The 25,013-nt window shown below is 39.9% G+C and overlaps 1 protein-coding gene across 4 annotated transcripts in view; it reads right to left on the reverse strand.

The window, feature by feature from the left end:
* The window catches only part of nrg2a (neuregulin 2a), a 64,886-nt gene that overhangs the window by 29,120 nt on the left and 10,753 nt on the right, over window positions 1–25,013 (reverse strand). For 2 of the 4 annotated variants that reach the window (XM_029518770.1, XM_029518768.1), the window contains exons 1-3: window positions 14,324–14,657; window positions 4,755–4,920; window positions 3,710–3,828 (exon numbers count right to left, since the gene is read on the reverse strand). In XM_029518770.1, coding sequence (XP_029374630.1) covers window positions 3,710–3,828; window positions 4,755–4,920; window positions 14,324–14,411 — 373 coding nt within the window. In that variant the 5' untranslated portion in view covers window positions 14,412–14,657. Of the gene's footprint in view, window positions 1–3,709; window positions 3,829–4,754; window positions 4,921–14,323; window positions 14,658–25,013 lie in introns of those variants that run through there. The other 2 variants (XM_029518769.1, XM_029518771.1) reach the window with 2 other exon arrangements.

Genomic DNA, 25,013 nt, shown 5'->3' on the forward strand with positions numbered 1-25,013 from the left:
ACGTAATGCATATATTAACTCAAAGTGTCCATGCTCAAGCTTGTTGATAGTAAAACTACAAATTTGCAAAAAGCTAGAATCAACGCACAACGAATGCGGATGTTTTTCTTTTCTTTTCTTTTCTTTGCATTTACTAAGAGAAAATATTGAACATTGAACAACACCCAGTAAAGGAAAAAAAACTAACAAACAAAAATTGCAGATAAATGAAGCACTGCCCTTACACTACACCGCACTACCAAGTATCACTGTGCCAGTGAGTCAAATCAATGACTGACAGCTGGCAGTGCAGGAGTCTGTGTGAGCTACTGAGCTGTGTTGTGGTGGCCTGCATTCACCATGTGGTGGAGCTGAGTGATGGTTTCCCAAAGTCAGCTTTCACCAGAACAGACATCAGGCCGCCACAGCCACATGATACATTGTACCTCAGTAACAGGCTTAGTAGGATGCTTCTCTGCCAAGCTGCTTTTTGACTTTATTATCTGTCATCGTTAGCTTTCGCTTTCCGTCTGAACAAGTCAGAGTCAGAGCTGATGTTTCCACTTATTGCATTTTCCTGAGAGACCTCACACTGACAAAGCATGTTCAAGCTGTCTAAGCATGCTTGAGTGCTAGACACTGTTACTGGTTACAACACCACAAAACAACAAATACAGCAGGAAGGATGAAGGTAGCGGGCACTACCTGCATTCTAAAATGTGTGTGAAAGTCTGCAACACAGCAGGCTTTTGTATTCATCCTTTTCTTACTCCTTTCTCTCACTTCCTCACAATCTGCCTCTCTTTCTTCTGTTTCTTCTTATTGTTTGTTATTGTCATGCCGTTATCCACACTCTCTTCTTCTTTTTCTCACGCTGTCCATCTACATCTGTACCCCTCCCCTTTGCTCTCCCTCCATAGAAGGCACACATACACAGATAATACTGCGGCTGCATGCTGCTTTGGCAACACACTGCAGCAGTCAAGCATTCTTCAGTGCAGCCCTTTAACACAGTAGCCATTTCTCTTATGATCTGAGGATGACAAGCAGCTCTTGCTCTAAGTGAATTACACGTCCTTTGAATCAAAATCATGCAATTAGCAAATTTGGTTCCGATACATGTATTAAAATCCAAACAGGTTCATGGGAAAGGAAGCCCATTATTGTCACAACCATTTGCTGAGATGCGTCTTTTTCCCAGCTGTTCACCAGCATATGACAATCACAACAATATGCCCTGTTTGCTGCCATTTCCTTTTATTGACATATATAGTTTCGGTGAAGCCCTCCCCCTGCCTATGGACATACCACCCCTGATTCGCCCTGTCTTGCCTTCTCCCCTGAAGCATGATGGAACTAGGCGTGCTGCTGTAACACAATGGGACTTTTTTTTACTGAAGAGTGAACAAACACATTCGCACACACACAAACAAAAAACACACAGAGACAGACATCTAGTGATCGTGGCACATTGCACATGATACAATGATGCCATTGTTTGAATATCCTGGAGCGATTTAAGCAAACGTCAGTGTGAGTGCTGACAGACAGACGCACAAAGACCATACAAAGATGCACTATCTCAGACATATATGGAAGAAATGTGTGCATGCATATATAGTGGGGACCAAAAGTCTGACACCACTTCCTATTCATGGGAAAGAATGTGCAATTGCACATATGTGTATATTTTTGCATTGGGTACAAATATACACATATGTGGTTTGACATCCGCCTTAAGTATTAGCACCCACAAGTATCCCCTGTTTTTGCACCAGATGTAAGGATATCATGTTTTAGCGTACTTGTCGGAAAAAAGAGTGTGCTGTGAGTGAAAACACTGTCTAGTGCACCGAATCATTGCCCAGTCAGGTTTCCTCCATTGTGGATATTGTACATAGCAGACCACTTGTTCATTACTTTGTAACATTAGATTTTCTTTGATATTGTTGTATTACCAGAACTTTTGCCTGCTAAGATCATCATCTAGGGTTTCATGGGCCAAACGTTACATGTCCTTAAGCCTTTATTAAACACTTGGGCAAACAGGTGCTACCACCAGGGATTCCCCTGACCTCTGGTGCGTGCAGAGCACATTTAATCTATTTGTTCAACACAACATGATCATTAATTAGTGATTACCATTCATCTAATTACTATTAGTTGAAGCATTGAATGAACTGGAATCTGGTGTAACTAACACTCTAAAAATTGTATGCCTATGGGTTGAATGAAATATATCTTCACACCAGAATAGAGCCAAGTGTCACAACAAGCATAAATTATAAGTCATACAATATGGCTTTTATACTCCACTGAAGCTTTTTATACCTCAGAAAATAAGAAAGTCAGGCCCTTTTAAATCCAAGATGGATAACTTCTTTTCTGAAGAATTGTTTGTAGTAGATCAAACCTTCAGGTTGGAACCAAAGTGATTCTCTGTTTTCCAACATAATGGGTTCTTTCTTTATCTGGCAAGAGCTTCTCTAATAAGACAACCCAGCTTAGGCCTGTTAATTGTAAACAATTACCAAAAGGCAGCACTGAAAAATGTATAGAGTCAGGGGTGTGGGGGGGGGGGGCTGGTGTCTGAAGGTCAGTACAAGGGCACTGAGTGATGGCTACACTCCAGTCCTTCCCTTTTCCTCGCCAGCTATGCCTCTTATGCCACTGTAGGATGTCTACAGAAATCATCTGCTGTCAAAGTTGGTAATGAGAGTATTTCCTCAGCATTTAACTCACTTATTCTCCACAAGCTGTTCATATATGACTCTAGTGTGTGCTTGACCTGCAATAGCATGAACACAAAAATGGCATCACGCATGTTAACTTCCACTAAAAACCACTTTGTCATGGACTCTGTTCAACATCACAGGCCCCCTATCTGCAACACATCAGAATCTGAAACATTATTCAGCAGTCTTCAAAGGAAACAGGCAGGGGAACTCAATGTGCAAGTAAAAAGAAGCAGTTGTCCAACCACATCAAGCACTCTCTGACCTGTGTGTTCCAGATAAATTCCCACAAAGTTCTTTGTTAGAACAGCACCAGATAACATCAAGTCCTTGCTATAGAGGCAGAAGAAGCAGAAGCAAAACTACATCAATTGTATCAGCTGTGTGAGGTTCTTTTGCAGATATTTTTTGTATGGGCTTCATCCACTTAAACAACAAGCTACCCACAGCAATCACACAACCTGCATTTCATAATTAAAACACAAACTCACCGACCCACCAAATACAAACAGCTGCTATGTTTCTTTCATCTGTTACAGTACTTTGCAAACTTCAGCAATAAGCGCACACCTCTATCGGAGAAGCCTGTAAGATTCTATCACACACTTAAGACGTTTAGACACATTATACAATATATTCATGTTCTGCTTTGCTAAGTTTTAAATTTTATACTGCTTCTTTTGTTGTACCCTATTGACGTCCAAAGGCATTGTGCAGTGTAGTTTTGTTGGATTTTACAGCGACTGAAAAACTGAGTGCTCACACCATATATTGCATTTAAATTCCATCCTTCTTCAAGTACAATGTATTGTTCCACTGATTAATGGGCCAGAGACATGTGCAGACAGTTGTTCTTCATGCATGTTACAATTGTTACATGCCTGTTTGCAATGGCTCCTCTGGATCTCTCAATTGGCAAGAGAACAATCATTACAGCAACAACAATGCCAGTACATCTGTGTTACCTCACTTGTTGCTTAGGAGTCAATACTCACTGCTTTGGACATTGACAGTGCCAGTGGAGTTGTCCTTTCCCAGCGGGTTCTCCACCACACATGTATAATTCCCAGAATCCTCCAGTTTTGCTCTGCTGATCTGGACTTTGGAGTTTTTCCTGTGGGAGACAACACTCACACAGCTGAGTCAGGGGAATCAGGGAAGGGAGGAAATAGCATGGAAACACAACAAGTGAAAACATGGGGGACAGAGAGACAGTCAAGAGGGCAAGAAGTAGCATGGCACGAATGATATATAATGAACTCTCAGGTCAAATTTGACGAGGGGAAAAAAACTAACAAAAGGAAATATCAGGACAACAATCTAGTACATAGTTAAAGAGGTTCTTTGTCAGGCACTGTGGTCATAAAGGATAATCACAAGATTAAAAGTATTCTCTCATCCTTATTTTGACTTATTTATGTGATGTGATTAGCTCTCCCTACAGATTGAAAGAGTGTAACGGGACCATGCATATATTTGGTGAGCTGAACAGAGTGTTTTATTCAAGTAGAATAGGCATAATCTCAGAGTCTTTTATCCAGTTCAAACAAAACACCCATGGAATCAGAACAAATCAGCAAACAAGAAAATGAGAGCGACTGTGAATTTTATCAGCTATATTTGTGTAATTTAATCACTAAAATGTTTATGTGGAACATTGTAAAATGTAATGTACCCATAATCAACAGAATCCCTACAATGTCAATTATTTCCACCATTAGCTCAAGTTATTGAACATTAGCTTGCGTTGTACTTTGTAAAACAAACTTGATTTGTCATAACTTGTGGATAAGGGTGGTTGTGTTTTATTACCTCTAAATGTAGCTTTTTATGCTTTTTTAACACAGACAGGTTGATTTAGAATAATTATTGTTCTACATGTGAATGAGGAAAACTCTTCAAGATGCCAAATGTTTTATTCAATCTGTCCTAATGCTGAATTTCCTGGTGATAATAGCAACCATGCCCCGCCTTTAGTATCTACTCATCATCTTACACAGCTTGTGTTAGGGTTACAGGACATGGGTGATTTATACTCACTGGCTGTTCCTTATTTTGACTTTTTTGTTTTTCTTCAGTTCGTTGCCATCTTTGAACCATCTGTAGGTGGGGACAGGGTTCCCTGTGGCCTCACACTTTACTATGAGCTTTTTTCCCTCGTCCACTATTATTGGATTCTTCATCGGTTTTAACTTTGGAGCCGCAGCTGAAAACAGAGAAGAAGAAAAACCCAGAGTTATTAGCCAATATCAGTACAAACATGATTATAGTTTGGTTAGTACTGTGGTTGTATGTTTTAGGAGACATGAGACAAATAAAATGCGAGAGAGAGCAATAGAGACAATCTTCATCTCTATGGACTGAGCCAGCAGCTCTCTCATGTGACCACCAGATGTTGTCACAAGAGACTTTATCAACTTTGCCTGAGACAAATAAACAGGCTGAATTTAACTGTGGCTTTGCTACCATGAAAACATGTGAAGCAATATTCACCATTGACGGGCTGATGAAGAAAACCTGCAACCACAGACTCCTGTGCAATCTTGGGTAATTAGTAAACAGGAATATTTGAACTGTGGAGTTTATTACAATCGACATTTGAGGAAAAACAGTGTATGTCTGTCTAGTATATTCTGTCATTTCTTTTTATATGAAAAATTTGCTTTGTCCAAACACCCACATACATGTACATGGAACACTCATGCAAATACTTGCCAGCTGACAGCTGCACACATGTTTAGGAGAGGACTCATCCGAGGCGGAGCAAGAAAGAAGGGGTGACCAGGGGTCAACCAGGGGCTGGCCAAGATGCCCCTCTCCCTCTCTTTTACACAAACACACACGGTCTTTTCTTCTATGTGTAACATTTAAAATTTCATGGGTATGCTGAACTGTACAGTCTATCAAATTACAGCTATTTAACGTGCATCACCTACTGAGAATGCCAGAAAAATTAAGACTTAAAAAAGCATGACAAGCAAAATGAAGTACACAGTACATATCCTATGGCTTCAATTAAACATTGAAATAGAGGTGCACTAAAATTATTCCCTGTTGTCCTCTTTTTTGAGACTGTCCTACTTCACTGACCTAGTAAAGGCGACATGTCGGCACAGAAAGAAGAACCCTAATGATGCTGCATTTTTCCTTTGTGGATTTAAGTGGGCAGTTGTGATGGATTTTGGATACTGTTTAATTCATATCTAAAAAATATAAATAAATTAATTTATACTTAGAATTTTGAATTTAAAAAAAAAAGAAACCTCAAAATTGTGTGCAGTAATTCTAAGGCATGATCCCATGCCATTTCTGCAGAGGTCACTGTTGTGTATTACTGTTCTGAACTCCGCTCACCAGCTCATTCACATGCAGAGTTTATGTACAAACAGCAGCCCTTTCTGAGGCTCAGTAAACCTGACAGATGTGGACATTAAAGAGCTCTGTCTACAGCAACCAGGTACCTTGTTACTATGTCCTGTGTCTGACAGAGTGTGCTCTAGTCAACATGCTGACATCTAAACCCTGCTCTGCCACCTCTGGTCAATAGATACTAATTCTTCCTAATAGGTGTCCAAACATAGCTCTCTCTACCCGCATTAATCCTAGTATATGAATTTGGGGTTTTTTGTCTTATTTAAAAATTTCTGATTCACAAGGGATGCTGATGCTGCCTAAATTAATTTACAAATATGATGTAATAAGCTTGGTTTGTATAGTAATCTCAAAGTAATCATTCATAGTCCTAAAAGATATTTACAGAAATTTTTTGACCCACTGGCATAAGACATTGCCTAATTTAAAGGGCATCCATGGCTAGTTTTGAAATACAATGGCAATTCACATTACAGGCAGGCATCGTTCCAGGATAATGAATATCACATATACTGAGAGAGTCTGTCTAAGTGGAGTACACTTTTTGCTTATTTCCACTGGAATCACAGAGAGCTAAATGTTAAATCTAAAATAGCCCACAAATGACACTGATCAATGGACAACAACTATTTTTACTTCAATGGCAGCTATTTGTTACTAAAATTACTTCATGGCTAGTAAGACAGTGAACTTTCATCTGTGAACAGCTTCCTGTTGGAAAATGTGAGTGATGATATTCATGGCATCTTGAAAATAAAGATTCTAATAAAAGGAAGATGTGCTGTTCTACTGTGGTGCTTCAGGTCCATAATGAGCTTTTTCTGAAGATGGATCTTTGTGCTGCAATCATTTGCCCAGTTAGTTAAGGGTTTTACTGTCTAAAAAGGGTTTGGACCAATAAAAGGCATGCCATAATTCGGATTTGGTCATAACATTGTATAAATTGAGCATATCACCATTGAAAATCAACACGGCAAATAGTGTGAGTTAATCAAGAGCCTCTGGCAAGACCATGTAGTGAACATGAGACCTCTGTTCCAGATGTTCTTCATTTAACATTTTCTGTTGCATAACAAATATAATGTACCGTATGGGACTTTATGTTGAATAAAGATCAGACTGCACAATACCCTATGTTCTACTGATCCCCCTAATTTTCACATTAAAACTGGTTTAATAGTAAATTACCAGCATTGCTACGGTTGTACTGTACATAGTGACTCAGAGTTCTGTAGCTAAATGGCAAATTGATGAATACTATAACATATTCACTTGTGCTTTGTTTGATAAACAGCTTCATCACACATTTTCATTAACATCGCAAATGTAATTTAGCAAGACGTTAAATCTTTTACTTGAATATAATTAGAAAAACAATTTTTTTGTTTTCTGATTCTCAGTGCTTACAGAGCACGACAGGCGGCACGAGTCCATGATCCCAAGTCTGCACAAGTGAACTACTATACATGATTTCCATACACACTCAGCCCAACTGGCAGCCTGAGGAAATCCTTGTCAGTCATAGTCAGAAGAACAGCAGGAATCAGGCTGCGCCATAAAGAGGAATGTTTAGTACTTCGCCTGGATACAGGTCCATCCTTGCCAAGCAAATTAAACAAACTTTGTCCTTGCCTGGAAAATTTACAGAAACAAAGTACTGCACTTCTCATCAGCCCAGTAAGCCAGATGTGTAAGAGAGTCTGCTCCAGCTACAGGATACAGTCCTAATGAAGACACAGGAGTCCATCACACACTCTAGCTTCAGGATACAGATGTTTAACATCATGCTGCACAGGGATTAGTTGTCACATTCACATTAAACAAAGCCATCTAATCTTCCCTGCTCTTTTATCTGTGTACCAAAAGATAAATTAATGTCTCCACAATCCATACTCTTGCAGGAATTAATAAATAACACACTGACAGCTTCAGCATTGATATACAGCAATTGCTAATGTTAGAAATGACAAATGAACATCATCCAAGTACAGTATAATCAGGTCGAATCTACTTGACATAAAGCATGACAATTTTATGTACTCACAATTCATATTTTTCAACGAGAAAATAAAGAGCCATGATCATTTGAAACAAAATAATTTCTTTGAGACAAATGGCTATCTCATTTTCCATTACACCAGTGGAAAAAGTGTCAGGCAGCAATGATAAACCCCTGCCTCAACAACAGCCTGATTCTCTCTTTTTGAAGCGGAGGGGCAGCTGCAGACATGGACTATAAAAACCAAATTTGAGAATAGAAGCCTATCCGGTGTGTCAACAGCTCATGCCTTGAGTAACAGTTGGAAACCTCAGCCTAGAGAGAGGTTCAAAAACAAAGTCACTTAATGAATTAACAATGCACTGCTCATATCAGTGAGTTAACATTTCTGTTTTACTTCCAGGAGCTTAGTAAAGGAATCTAAGGCATGCTTTTGTATTTGTCTTCTAGACAAAGTTATCCTGATTACTCTGGTGTTATGTCACTTCACTGCACGTTGTCAAAAGACAAATTACATGGTGAGACAGCTAGAGAAATGGGTTTTGCATGTGGGAATGGTTTTCAGACACTACACACTAGTCACTGTAACACAACATCTGTTCGAACAGATCATTTCAACAGCCTCCCACAGCCAATACACTTTCACCAAATAATTATGCGGTACATTGTTTATATATGACTCAAAATGCTCTGCTACTCACTCACTAAGTCCATAGACATGTTGTTAATTGTGTTTTTATTTTACTTTTAAAAATGACATGTCAAATGTATGACAAAGTCCTACAATGCATGTTGAACTAATCATTTCTACTTCGCTGATTTTACCTCCCATCCAGAGAACCAAGGCGTTTTGTTGTGCAAGACTCATGTTGTTTTGAAGCTTTACCTCAGTACAATTTTAGTAAATGTCGAGACTGTAACTTTTCTTCAAATTATTAATAAATCATCATCACATGCATTACGAAATCCATAATTTTACTGCTCTCCAGCACTGACACAAATCTGGTGCTCATAGTTTGTACACATCATTTCTTCATATCTGAACTGAAAAAAGTTGATGGTTTCCATAGCTTTTTTAGATAGTTTTTGCTTTTATCAATATTTCACTATTATTGTTGCACAATGGAAAACACAAAATCGCTGCACCTTTTGGTGTTATGGTTGTCTATGTCCCCTGTGGCAAAAAGTCGTCATGATGCTGCTACAGTACTCTGCATGAATTAATTTGCTTCAAGCAGCAGAACTGGTTTCCATTTATAGTCTGATGTACTCAATATATTGGAGCCAATATGTTGACCAATAAGGCTGACATAAACCATCGTCCAGATGTCTGCAATACTTAATTTTATATTTAGCTATGCAGTCAGATCAGTTAGTTCAACTAACTGGATTATAGACAGTTTAATATACAGTTTCAATGGATCAGTCAGCATTAGAATGAATGTAAAAGGCTGGACGGTAAAACTGGATAAGTCAACAATGTGCAGACATTTATGTTAACAGTCCGCCCAACTTGTCGAATTAAAACCAAAGTTAAAGGCAAACTGAGTCCACAGTTGTCTGTTCACAAACCATCAGGTATTGAACTGAGGTCTGTTTAGATGTTATAAATGTTTCATCCCGTTTCAAAGAAAACGGTCAAAGAAATAAAAAATGTAAAATCATTTTGTGCAACTTAAACAGTAGAAATTCATCACTTAAGTTTAGTTTGTGTTGATCTTTTGCCATAATATGAATTTTTATGAATTCTGAAACTGTGGATTTCTGTTTATGAAATGTATATACAGGATATTGGCGATCATTTTGGAAACTGTAATGAATGTGTTTCTGTGCTACAAAAAGTTTTAAGTCATGTCTTATTTTCACGACATTTGCATGAGAGGGAATTTCAATGGTAGAAGGTCTGGTTATGCTGGACCTGTTGCTAAATGTTTGTCATCTGAACAATCTTTTATAGTAAGTTTTGTAATATAAAACGGATGGCAATGCTACTATTTCTCCTTCAAATCATCACCCCAGCGTATGCATAACCCCCCGCAGCTTTCACCCACTCTCCAGCTCTGTGTTTTGGTTTGCCATGGTTGAGGTCTTCTGTGAGCGGACGTTCCTAACACACAAATTCACCCACCTGGACTTTCAGTGCCTGCACTTGCCTAAAGTGGCGAGGACACAATGTTAAATACAGCCAGGTGAGCTAAAAACAGTACTATGGTATTCTCTTTCTGGTAGATGCGTAATGGCTTCTGACTCTGTCAGTTGGGTCAAATTCATCAGAAATGTAAAGGTGATGCGGATTGGATTATGTTTCCAATGCATATTATTAAGCCATGTCTCTTGACATACCTGACAATTTGCAAGAATATTGATATGAAATGGTATAAATTAAATATTCACAAACAGCATGTTTCTTTTCTCCGGTGTGACATTTGGTTACTCCCTAATCCCTGTCCACTTCAATCACCTTTGACCAATTCTATCACATTTCACAAACAAAGCTTCTTAGATCCTGAAAAAAAAAAAAAAAAAAAGTTGCCTCTAGTCAATGATTACACTTCTGACCACAACATTATTAGGAGCACAATTTAGCAATAAATTATTTTTCAGTAGACAAGGTTGTGCCACAACAAGACTTGGAAGGTCTTTGGTATAGCAGCAATTTCAAGTTTCATATTGCTGCAGATTGCTGCCTATTTTCTTTGAGAAGACTTTTATACATGTCGAATTGCTATGTTTTTGAGATTATCATGAACAGTGAACTTAAAACAAAAAAATGTCTGTCCATGACGAACTCAGCAAACTCTTTGATGTCATACACTTTTTATTACTGTATGTGGAAGTCAGTTTTATAAATACTGAAGTTCTGTTAGCTGCCTGTCTGATTAGTTTAGAGCAGAATTTTGTAAGAGTAATTATGTGGTGCATGATCACACCCGAACTGGAAACTGAGGTTGTCTGAGGCTACAACACCACCACCCATGACTACTGGCCTCCATAACCATTTTGTTGCTAAATCATCTAAGTGGCTCTATTTCACATCAAAAGGTGTGGTAGCTGTTAGGTCTTGATAAACAACATCTGGCACATAATGAAGGATCCTTCACTTCCGTAAATAATTATTACCACCCTTACTATGCAAACAAACACAGTCATACTGAATTAACTTATGTTTTTTCATCTGACCTGGTTTATGACCAGTAAAATTAACAATGAAATACTTTAGATGTCAGTTAAAAGGTAACTGTAGGCGAGAAGTACCTGCTGTGAGGTCATCTCTTTCAATTAATGTGCAGAAGAAAATTAGTGACGAACATAGGGCACACAGGACACAAGTTTTGTTTCCATGACGTCCGTCTTGGTCGACTTCCAGCCAACAGCCTCAACAGATCATAGCTAGAGTCCATGAATTTAATTTTTCACACACCCCATTTTCACAACACATCTGCACATGCACATGCAGACTGTCGGTTGTATAATCTATAAACCATAATGCAGCATATTACTACACCTATGTAAAAATTGAACTGGAACAGCTTCTTGAAAAAAAAGTTTAAATAGATTTCAAAAGCATTTGAATAATACATCTCTGTGTAAGACATGCTTGCAGCTGCAATTATGAGAAACGTCCTCCCATTTGAGTGACCACCTGATATGATCCGTAAGTGTGTCTCATGAAATGGCAGCCTCTCAGCAGCAAGCACACTGGATATGCACCATAATGGTACCAATAATAAACATGTGGCTGAGCTAATGGTACCGTCATAGTTGGATTAGGTTTAACCACAAGAGCAGCACAGAGGGTTTAAGGAAAGATCATGATTTGGGCTACAATTTACTTCATAAAGGTAAAGAAAAAACGTAGTTGTCATGGCTACAGCAGTAAACACATAGTTAATGTTCAAATGGGTATCAAACAGCAGCAGCTGTGTTAAAATCCAGTATTTTGTAGATCAACCTCTAGAACCTTGCCAAGTGAAAACAAGTTGACAAGTTTATTTATTACATCTTCTGCTCCCATCATAATTACAGTTGTCACTAAATGTCACTAAATGCTTGCAGAGAGGATTTATAGGTTTGTTTTTTGGTTTTAGTTTTGGCCAGAAAAATAAATAAATCAATTAATCAGCAGAGATAAGTTGTGCCTTTGGAGGCTCTGAGACCACACATGGATCCAGTAAACTGCTCAACACAAACCTGACTCCAGTTTTACATAGTTTCCTTGTCATAGGTCTTTACATCTAAATGCAGCTCCCAGCAAAAATATGCATGTGTGCCCAATACTACAGAAGCTAACATACACCCAGACAGGCAGTAATCTAGATTAGTTTGAGCACATTTCATTCTGTTTTTCTTTTCTTTTAGTTAACAAACCAGCAAAGCCAACTAAGTTCCTAGATGATCTTTTCATCTAAGCACAGAGAAGGAAGCTAGCTCTTCTGATGCCTTATACATACATTTTAATTCATACACATCTCTCAAATACCTGCATACCTGGTTATACTGCCTGGTTTTCAATTTTGAAAACTTTTGCTTATTTTTATATGAATTATTATTAAACCAAATCCTTTATGAAATGACCCTTAAGGACGATTACAAACTGTGAAAATGTATTGAATGGCATGATCAAGCTGCGTGAGTGAGATTCATCTCCCAAAATGTGTCTCTCTATCTTTGATGAGCTATTTTGGAGTCTTAGGCACAGAACACATCTGATGATGCATTTAACTGAAGTGCAGACACAACAAGCCTCACCCATGAGCATGTCTTCATTATGATCTAGTTTAAAAGCTATTTTACAATGGGTAAGCACCTAGCTTGACACAGGTTACCCATTTACCCAGTTTTGTGATAATTCAATATTAAATTCAATTTCACAGGGAAAGTTATCACAGTCTTTAGTTTTGGCACATTTAAAATGAAATAATATTAAAACCTTTCACACACAATTAAAAGTCTGTTGATAAAATTCAAGACATAGTGTGGCATTGTCATTTTCTGAAAAGGGGAGAAAGTAACCCAGAATGTGCTCATTAGAGGCTGCTATCTATGTGAACAGCAGCTGTACTTGTTGATTAGCAAAGGAGCCAAAAGCATTGTCCAAACACTCAATGTCCAGTGTAGTTTGGGGAGCTGTTTATCTTATGTGTTTATAGATCACAATCAAACTTGGAATGAAGATCAGTAATTATTTATATATTCAACTTTGTATGGGTGATAAAACAAGGAAATTAACCACAAATGCCAAAAACAACAGTAGCACATGTAAACTATAAGAGAAGAATTTTATATAACTACAAGACTTGAAAAGCATCTGCTATGTAATAAATCTTAACCCTATCTGCTGGGCTATCTGCTGGAAGATGACCAGAATGACATCAAAAAGGTACAAAATGGCTACCAGCATTAAGAGATGCCTTATAAGATAATTGACAAGTCAATATCTGATCAACCCAAGAATAAAACATGATAGTTAGTGCAAAAAAATCATGGAATTGCCCTCAAAGTGTCACTGAAATGGGGGTTGGGCTTCCCCATGACCTGAGGTCAAACTACAGTGACATGCTGCAGCTTGTAGGATCTTCCACTGAGCAAGCACACTGCCTCATGAATGACTGAGAGACAAGTAGCTCCTATGCTATTCCAGCAAAAAGACAAACACAGATTAATGGTTGATGACTAAACACAGACTCATTAAGAAAGACTATATAACAGCTATCACTGCAGTCAATGAAGTACTTAATTAAAACTCTTCTTCTGCTATACAAACTCCATTTTTATGATAAAACCTGGAATTTCTGACAGCGCATTTTCTGAAAATGTGATCATGAGATAATTTAAAGAAAAACTTTGCAGCACAATTATTTCCAGTCATTAGGTTTTAACAGAACTCTTAATACCACTGTACTTTGCCTCTGTCAGAATTTTCCTTTTCGTTGATTTTGCAAAGACATTATATCCTTTGACCTCCCTAGAATTTCCAAGTGCTCATAAAACCAGATGTGCCTCTACCCGATGTCCACATTAGGAGACCTACACAAGTGAGAACCTGGCAACAAGCTTTGACAAGCCAAAGGGCTACTTTGTAAGTGTTTACACTTCGGTAACAAAGTGACACAAACTTAATCTTACTTTATTTCTCTACAAATTTCTAATCTCTATAAAGTCTTTCTCACAGACACACACAAATATACACACATAAATACACGTGTTACACATGTTGCAACCTTTAATTTAATTTTACCTTTGGTGGGATCTGTCTCTTTCTCCTTTTGTCCTTTCTTACCCCCCTTCTTTCTCCCTTTCTTATCTTTCCTCCTGCTCTCCGTCATGCTGTCAGAACAAAGTAAATCCTCTCAGGAAAAGACAGAGAAAAAAAACAGGTAGTCCTGCTGGGAACGTGTGGCAAGTGGGCACCACCAGACTCTGAGTCTGTTAGAGCGTCTCTCCTCCTATATAGACTCACACCAATCAAGTACAGCAAAGAACCACCTACTCACAGCAGGGCAGAGGGAGAGAGAGGGAGAGGAAGGGAGGGTGAGGGAGAGAAAGGGAGGGAGGGAGAAGGGAGAAAAATAGGGAGAGAAAGGTGAGAGAGGCACTGCTCAAGAAACTAAGACGGGAAAAGTGAGTGAATACAGAGGGAGGGAGAGAGGAAAAAGGGAGGGAGTAAGCGAGGCATTTCCCATTGCTTTAAGGCAATCAACTGTTCCTTTACTGGATCTATCAGATAAGCAGTGGCTCAGTTGTGGCCCTGCAGCCACAACTGAGGACAGAGAAAGGCTGGTTCTCCAAGGAGTCCACATAAAAATCTGAAGTTGGCTCAGTCACACTCTGTGGCCCTGCTTGTAGCCAGCTCTGTTTCCTCTCCCACGTGAGCATCTTTCCTTTGTAATGGAACGCCACAGTGGAGCAAGACCGGTTAAGTTGTCCCTTTTGCACTGCTGACCCCACCCAAATAATTCAGGCAGAGACCTGCATTTGCCAGGTTGATGTTAGGGTCCCAAAACACTTCACATCTGGTTCTGATTTGCTGGGCACAGATTCTGTGGATATGTGTAAGTGAGTGGTGGGTGAGGTGCAGAACACGAGATCACAATCTGTCACAGACTGCTTCTTACAATATTACACAGAATCATCTCTGGCCTCCCTAGCTGCTCCCCTTCCTCACCTCTTTTGTCTATCAGTTTCCCTCTCAGCACTACAGACAAGCTCTAGCATGTCTACAGTTGTATCACTCTCTCTCTCACACACACACTTATCAGTGTTAGCCCACTTTCATCAATGTCCACACAGCAAGAATTATAATTGTATTTATATCAAAAGAGAGACAAGTTGCAAATCCATTATTTCTCACTCTGAAAGATGAGAGGGCAGGTCACCTTTCCTTCACGGTTTTTCATGTGTTCGGATACAGAAAATAGGGCAATGGGAGACAAGTAAAATCAGTGCAGGACAGGACTGAGTTGGATGACAGCAGGGGCACATGCTTGGCTCCAGAAGAGGCAGAAAATAGTGTAGAATGACTCCCCATCTGATATTAACACATGGGGATATTTTAGTCATCTGTGTGAAATGATATCTGATGGAAACAGAAACAACTATGCTGTTTATCTTCATTTGACATAGCTGAAACATTTACAATGTAATGTTCACAGCATTATTTTTAAGCAGCTATATCAGCGTGGGGTGTTCTAATTTCATGCTGACTGAACCTCACTGTCCTACTAAGTGGAAAGAAAATAAAATATGTTGAAACAGCAGAAGAGTGACTCTCAATGAAACTCGGGTGTTTAAATAAAACTATATATGAGTCATCTGCGGGGCCCTCCCGAGGTTTTCTCACTCCAGCCTCTGGAGGATTCTTGACGTTACTTGGGAGGAGACGTTAGCAACAGGGATTGGAGGGGGGCAGCAGAGGGGTTGGGTCTGAACAGGTCAGTACACTCAATAGCCTAAGTTTCATCTGTAGGAGAAAAAAAAGAAAAAACTGGAGGGATCAAATCAAGGCCAAGGTATGGCATGTCAATCAGGTGAAGTGCATTTTCTACTTAAAAAATGAAATGCTCTTTCCCCTTTTCTGCCTGCAAAGAGGTTGTTCTCGATGACCTAATCTGTCAGCAGGGGTAACTGTGGACTGGCAGGGGATACAACGTGTCAGGGAGTTGCTGTCCTACCACCTTACCCCCCCCCAAATCTCAACACTCACTTCCTCCTCCACTACTCTACATGACGAGACTCGCTCCCAGGCCTGTGTGCTTGTGTGTCTGTGGGTGGGCATATAGTTTATGTATGTGTCAGAATGATGAGTATTTGTGACGTCAGGAAAAAGAAATGTGACTTTTGGGTTGATTGGATTTAGATTTAGGTTTTTCCTCACCCTTCACGATCCCATGCTTATCTTCAAGACAACCTGTCTCCTAGGCATTGCAACACAATACAAATAAACTGCAACGGCAAATTTGCGATTGCTGGTTGTCACTAAACGTACAGGCACTAAATGATTTTTGAAAGAATGCATCACTATTAACTGCAGTGAGGTTTCTATGAGGTTGCAGGGGTGAACAGACGGCATCTGAGTACAACTGTCACAATAAAGTCCTATCTGTAGTTGTAGTTAGCAAAGTCACTTTGGTTATCATTTAGGAAATAACATAGCTTTGGTTATTTGTAAACAAGCAGATAGTGCCATGTCATCGTGAACACGTCAAGATATGATATTGTGGAAAAGGAAATTCCTGATATGACTGGTCTGTCAATGTATTTATTCATAAGTGATTTATAAGCGAAGGACACAAAGCTTCAGTCCACGAGCAAACCTTTGTATAAGCATGCCAATAGATATGCAATCTATTTGATAAGTGCATGGAATGAATAAGTGAAATGAACAAGTAAACTAAAAGTGCATAGTAAATACCAATTGGGCATGATAGGGTGTTTAGGATAAGAGTTGCTCTCAGAAGAAATAACTTTTCATGAGAATCTTGACGATAGAGACAGATGCCTCAGCATTGATAGCATTCGGTTGCTTGTTCCACAGTTGGGACACTGCAGATGGGATAAGGCTGCAGGACAATTGCTTTGTGTTCAGGGATGACAATGGCACACAAACCTACATGAGTGAGTTCAAGTAGATGAGTACTGATGCAGAAGTCACTGCGAATGCAAGCATTACTGACTTTCTTTATTTTGATATCAAGAGCATAAATCAGTTGCACACAACATTTTGTACAAAACATATTTGTTACTGGTTAGTTTTAGAGAAACATAGAGAAACATTTTAGGGGCAGGGTTGCGTCAAGCAGAGACCCACAGGATGCTGAAGTTGTGAAATATAACAGTAGCTGACACGACTCATGGGGGTACAAGGCACATAACTTCAGGGGCATTTGGATCTTGTGAAAAAATTGGATGGTTGGATGTTTTGAAATGTGAACAAACTTAAGAGTTTGTTCACAAGTTACTACTTTCCATATGTGTCCAGACAGCCAGAGTATTGCAAAAGATAGATATGCATAAAATGCATGTATATAGAGACAAAAAGGGGAAAGGAAGAAGTGTCACAGAGTGGAGGGTGTAGAAAAATTAAGTTTTAATTTTCCAACACCTATAATTTTCCTAATTAGGTTATAATTTGTGCTCATCACACAGTCTTGTGTAATGAGCACTTATCAAGGCTGAGCTAATGTTTATCAGATTGTGGGGTACAGAAAGAGTCTGAACTTAACTTTTTACACCCGGGGACAAATATGGTCATGGACATGTGCATCTAAATCTCTTTCGCTTCGAAGTCTCTTCGAAAGCATCTGCTGTTTTTCAACAGCCGTGGGATGTCCTTGGATCAGGGTCTGGAGTTGGAGGGGCACAGTGGGCCAGTGTGGGAGGGGTCACACTTGAAGAGCATGTGCATACACACTCCCCCAAAAAAAAAAGAGCCAAGCCCTAAAACTCTGTATACCCTGCTCATAAATGCTTCACAGACCCCATCTCCGCCTGCCTCCTAATCCCCTTTGCTGCTCCCAGAAATGGGCAGACAGCTTTCTTGTATGATGGAGTTAAACAGCTCTCTCCTAACAACAGCATACCTGCACATCATCACACTGATACCCCTCAACAGCTCAACAGCCCTCCTCCATTTTCACAGACACAGGAGTTAATCTTTTTAGACATAATGGCTTTAAACAGCCATTAGGTTATGTTGTTTACATCTAACTGCTTTTTAGCCAACAACGTGTATATTGGTGTGGGGGGCCGTAAAGCAGGGGATCTCGCCTGCTGTAGTCTTTGCCATCAGATGTGAAGCAAGGGCAGGAAGGGGACGCACTCTATTGTACTCCGCTCAGAGAAACAGGGACAAAACTGAAGAAATTATAAGAAAGGAAGCAGGGAAAGAGAGGTGAAGAGAAAAGAGAAGGATTATAAGTAGAGCTAATATAATGTCCACATGACAGTAAACAGCCCCACCTGCTGATATGTTACCTTTTAAGATGGCATCTCCTTCCTCAGCTGACCATGCACTGAGATGTGCTGTTCAAATTACATAGAGAGGCTGCCTTTTTGCTGAAACAAAAACATGCTCAGTTTCTGTGACCAGGGTGATTGTGTAAAATATACGTTTCTGAACATAAATATGATCTGTTTTCAGTCTTTCTGCATTCCTTATGAGTTTATAGTGTACACGCACTATATGTTTGTGGCTCTCTGTATGAATGACAGGCAAAGGATTAGACAGAGAGGACTTATGTCACTGGATTGGCTGGTGAAGCCCCCTTAAGGAGAGACATGACACAAATCAATGTCTGTGGCATCTGGAGGCCTGAGGAAGGGGCTATTTTCTCAAGGTCAGCTGTGCCAAGGTCAACTGAGAGTCCAAATCTAAATGTTACAAATAACTCTGGTCAGCAACAGCTGAGATCAGAGAGACTCACATTCAGTTCCTCATTTATTGACTTAAGCAAAGAAATGTGTGAATTTAAATCAAATATTACCGTTTGGTATTTACAGAGAGCTTCTAGAAATCAGGCAGAACATCAAGAAAGAATTTAAGTGTTAAACAAGGAAGTGATACTGGGTGGATACAGCTCTTTGATTGTTTCTTCAGCACATAGCTGTCACCATGGTAACCACAGACTTAAGGGTAGCAACTAGAGTATGTGAGAGAGAGAGATGAGGAGGGCGGAGTGAGGATGAGACAGAGAGAGAAGCAAGAGGATGCAAGTAAGAAAGTAGGTGATAATGTGTAAGGAATAGTGGGAAGACAAGTGAGAGAGAGGCAGAAATAAAGGAATGGCAAGACAGGTGTGCAACAAAGGCAGAGCAAAACTGAGAAACATACAGTGACAACGAAACACAAAGAGATATTCACTGATCAGCTGCAGCCTGGCCACTGTATTGCTCCAGAGGAGTGATGTCCATGAGTAAGCCTGTACCAAGCCTGCTGGGAAGCACTGCAGTAGCATCTCAAAGAGGGAAAGATGACAAACATCAGCACTGAGCATGCTCCACTCTCAAGGCCACTGTGAAAATGAGATTCAAGCTCTTTAGCCTCTCAGTTTGTTCTTTCACTCTATTGCAGCCTCCATCTGTCACTATCCAGGTTTTGTGAGCATAACATGGCCCCAGTGCCTGTCTGTCTGATTCAGAGGTAGCTCCGCATTGGCCACAATCTGACTGATGTGTCTGATAACTGATTGATCTAATGGTAAGGGGCACTTTCCCCCACTTATGGCTACGCTGATTCATATTGTGACAGGTGTGATTGGGGTGAGAGGCACAAGACATGAGGATAGCAACTCATCAGCCAATAGGCATGATACTGCAATGATAGACCACCACTCCAGCAGCCTTGTACATACCGTTCTGTTGACAGATGTGATCTCTGTGCCTCCAAACTCTTACTGATCACCTTTCACATCTGGACAGCTGCCAGAGCTGCACTGAACAATGGCAGCCATACATTTGTGCAGGAAGTACAATCAAGTTGAGGCTGATTTTTATTAATTATTTGCTTTACATGCATGTTCTGCAGAGATACAGACACACCCACACAGTTACAATCCTGTGCTTTTCTTTGTCGATTTGTGAAAATGAACAGCCCCCTTTGGCTTCAGTGAAGGTTATGTGATGACATGGCTTGTCATGTGTTCATGAGAGACATACAGGTTGCATGCACACTAAATATATTGTACATGTGTGTTAGAGGAAAAATAAGTTTAAGGTGATGCCAGTTGGTAATCAACTTTCATTGTAGCTCAAGTACTGAACATTGAAAATTGAAAATGCTTACCAATAGCAATGGTGGTACATCTTCATTTTCTACATATCTTTCTTCCCTTAAATAAATTCTTTCATTTGGGCAACAACTAATAACAGCACTAATACTAAAATAAAGAAAATATTTTAATGACAGATGCTGTCTGAGCATGACTTTGATGATCCTCTTAAACAAAAATCCTCTCTGTCTTCTTAAGGTTTTATGACTGAAAATCTCAACTGCTCTCTGCCTCTGTATTTTTCCTGTTTTTAAACATTTTTAGGAGTCTCAGTGTCTCTGGCTGTCTTTCTCTGCCCGTCTCCCTCCTTTCTGTCTAAGGAAGCGATAAAGAGGTTTGTGTGACTGTGAGCAGATTGAGTTGAAGATAGAGGCTGGAAGCAGATCTCTTCCACCTCCTCATTCTGCTCATTCTCTCCCGCTATCACCCAGATGAATAGACAAACAGTCTCCCACATGCTCTAACAGTTTATCAAACACACACCCACATAGAACCAGGTCTTCACGCAAACACATATGTGTGCTCTCACCAGAGAGAACAACACACGCTCAATCTAAGAGTCCTCAGGCCGACAAAGTATACAATGTCACACTCAAATACAAACATACCCCCTCAAACACGCACATACGCATACGCATACAAACACACAGGTGCATCCAAATGTAAATAGAAGAAACACATGGGCCACAGATGCATTCAAAATGGACCTGTTTTCCACTCATGGTGCACTTAATACAAACCATCTCCCCGGAGCAAGGGGGGGGGGCTGTTAGGATACCACATCTGAAAAACAGCACAACACCTGTTGTGTGTGGTTTTTTCCCATTACGCACATTTTACACTCTTAAAACCAACTGAGTGATGTTTTCCAGCTATGTTTTACATTTTTCATATTATTTTAATATTAATTTATTTTTCTAACATTAAAATTGCAACAAATGCAACAAACAATCCAACAAATGCAAATATCATAAATAATTATCTATAAACTACTTTATTGTTCATGAGCTCAATCTAACCTTCGGTTTGTTTTTTTGAGCCAACTTTTGACTGTAATAGTGCTTAAACATTAAAATATCTTATAGATTATATTGATTATCATCAATTCACTTGTCATACATCGTAAAAATGAACTTAAAATGCCAGAAATGTAAATTGACACAAGGAAAAACATGGGAAGGTTGGGGTCTTATCAGCAACCGCTCTCCCATTCAAAAACATACGTGCATCCGCTCTCTGCTTTGCATTCTTCACATCAAATCAAATTCCTTCAGCGCTCTGCGCTTGTCCTTTATCTCCAGAATGTGCTTTTAGAGCAACACAAACATGTCACAATGAGGACACTGAGGAGTTTCACACAGAGTGAAATCAGCTCCTTGGTCAAATCATTTGCATTTCTGTTTTTGCCTCTTGAGCTGAGCTTGGGCTTATCACAAGCCTTTCTTATCTCTTTGTTTGTTTTTCACCAATGTAGGCTTTTCCTGGAAAACAGGCCACTACGCATGTGTAAGCTTAGATCATACTCTGGCGGCATAAGCCCACATCAAGGCGGTCTCAAATTGAGTGAACTTGATAAGTGGGCAAGAGAGTGGTCCCAGCTGACAGTGCCAGGATGGCCTCACATTGTGGTCTAGCAAGCCAGAAGTGGCTAACAGGAATCCAGGGCTGTGGTGGGTCATCTTAGAGCTACAGAATGACTGCACAGGCGCACGAAACCCTTTCCACCCCTGTAGAAGCAGTTGAATCTATTGCCAAGCACAAGCAGTGATGGACAACGCACATACTAAGAAGGAGGTCAAAGCTAGCTAAAGCTTTAATGAGCAGCTTAGGGATGGAGGAGCAGTACCGAAGCTTGAACTTAAAATCTAATAGTTGAGTTTTAGCCAACAGAGAGTGAATTGTTGCTCAAAAAGCCAAGTAGTAATAATATAATGCTAAACTATGCTTGTGTGGATCAGGTGCCAAGGCAGAGGAGTACAGGTTAGTGGAAACTCACTGACCACAGGGTAAAACGGAGGTCGATACTTCTAACTGAATGGTATTTGGGAGGAAAATATGAGACTAAAGCCTTTGTATAATTTTTCAGGTACATTTTGTTATTTTGTAATTCTGACTTGTCTATATTTGTTTACTGGCCCATGGCAGTTGCAGTAAGAGAAATGCCTGCTTGGAAGCCTCATGTCATGGAGAAAACAAGGGAATGAAAAGAAACATGCCTAGACAATGTGTAGCAAAAGTACACATCCCAACAGATGTGATGGAGAAAAAGCGGAAACGGGGCTACAGGGCTCACGCTACAGGGACTTTCTGTAATACTGATCTTACTGGCTTTTACTTGTATAACAGACCACAGTGAGGAATGTTGCTTTCTCATTTAGGGCAAAACACCCCCAGAGTTAAGGGGTATCAATATCACAAGGGAGATATATTCCTCTTTTGTCTGCATTTGCTGCAGTGAGGTGATGGTTAGTGTGCTGGTCTGTGGGCCAGCTGGGACACATCTCAGTTCACCCATGTGCACACCCACACACACAAGCACCCACACACACAAATGTACGCACATAGTGAAGCTTACTCTACACTGCTCACTATCTTTCAACAACAAGCTGAGCAGGGACCAGACGGAAAGAGGTCCTATTTGTGCAGGAAGATAAATACACTTCTGCACCCAGTCCTGTCCCCTCCAGATTAGAGCAACACAATAATGAGCAGGAGCACTGGTAGAAGGTCAGAAGAAAGCAAGGGTAAAGGATAGAGTAACAGCCTACAACCAAAACACACCCCCCCCCCCACACACATACATGCAAGAGTGATCACAGACAGACACAAAGGGTTTATCTTTAATTACTGGTGCTTAATAATGAATCATTCACAATATGTATCCCTTGTACTGTATTTTGCCTGTGAATCTTGCCACTGAGGTGTGTTCCTTACTTACTCGAATAAATATGAATTTACTCCTGTGGGGGATTTACTAGCCTTTACTTTCCCAAAATCATTCACTCTGGAAAAGCTCCAAGTCTTTACAACTTGATGACACATAGATTTTAGAAACACAGACGGCCCGTGCTGTGAGAGTCACTGCAAGAGTGGGTGTCAAGTATCTGGTCATCCCATGGGGGGGTGGTAGTGAGATCAAATGTGTCCAAATGTCCACATATTTATTGTAAATATTCAGAAATGCGTGTGCGTAGTTGTTTACAAGTGATTCCTCAGTGAGTCAGCAATGTCCTAATCTTTGATCAGCTCCTCCTCTGTCTTACATTCAGAATGGGAACACTCAAGAATAGGCCACAGACTTAGGAAACACACCTTCACTCTGACATGAATATGTTGTTGTTTTTTAACTCTAAAACAATCCTGAACTAAGCAGGAGACCCCTACACTGTTGAGGGAAACAAAATTTTTGCCTTGGTCCACTCCGAAGACTCCTAACAAGCCATTCCATTGTGTTTAAAGTCTTTTCGTGTTAAGACACACATCAATCCACACCTACAACATACCTGAGGAAACAAACCTTCTCTCAGGATATGTGCTGTGTGTGTGGGGTGAACATGGCCGGACACGTCCCTTAAACACACCGGGAGGCGCCCAGCGGGAGTGCCAGCAGCCCCTCTTTTCAACACCTCAGCACGCGGCACACAAACACAGTTGCCCTTCCCATGGTCCTTTTGTTCCCTTTTTGTTGAAGTTCCTGTCATGGACACTGTCAGTTTTCCCTTGACATTCATAACTGATAGTTATATTACACTTTTATTTTGCAAAAATTCGTATCAGTGTACTAATCATGCTTGAAATTTGCCATCTCACAAATGACGCAGGAAAACATGCATATGCTTGCCAACTCAGAACTATGGCAAATGCACTTCCTTCACAGATATTCATACAATTACCCAAACAAACACACCCAGGTACTGGCAGGCATCATCTACATAAGGTATGGAAAAATTGCTAAAATTGTTAATTCCTCACGAAAACCGGTAAGGAAGTAGAATTTATCAACCAAAACTTTTGGTTAAACACCCAAAAGAAACCATGTTAGTTTATAGTTATATATGTATTTTAAGATGCTGTAAAGTTACTAATCTGAGAACATGTGGCTAAACGTAGTTTTGTAACTGAACATAATTAGCAGGCCATTTTCAGTCTCTTGTGTTACAACAACGAACTTTCTAACCATGACATGATCTATAAACAGCCAGAAAACTGTGATTTCTGCAATCAAATCAGAACGCAACACAAATGCCCACCTCTTCAAATGAAACCAGGAGAGGACTAGAAACTGGCGCATGGTGAGAGTGAAGCAGTGGCCCGGGGCCTATATTAAATGAGAGAGAGAGAGCCAGGGAGAGTCTGCAGTGAAAGGTTATCTCCGGCACTGTCCTTCAGTGTCATGCTGCTTCCTGAGAATTTACCTCAGTGACAGCTTGGTGGGGTAATGCTGCATTGGAGAAGCATATGCAGACACATTTTATGTATGATCTACTTCTTACAATGAGGAAACTCAGTAATAATGTCACCGGTATTTCTGTGCAGTTGAAGATGTTGCCTTGTTACAAGAACATCATCATAATTTGTCAAGAAATGCGGGAGTTATTATTAGCTTTTCCTCATTATATTTCAAATATACAAAATACAATTATAGAAATAGTGACATTGTTC

Source organism: Echeneis naucrates, chromosome 14, assembly GCF_900963305.1.
Source record: "Echeneis naucrates chromosome 14, fEcheNa1.1, whole genome shotgun sequence".
Taxonomy (NCBI): Eukaryota; Metazoa; Chordata; class Actinopteri; order Carangiformes; family Echeneidae; genus Echeneis; species Echeneis naucrates.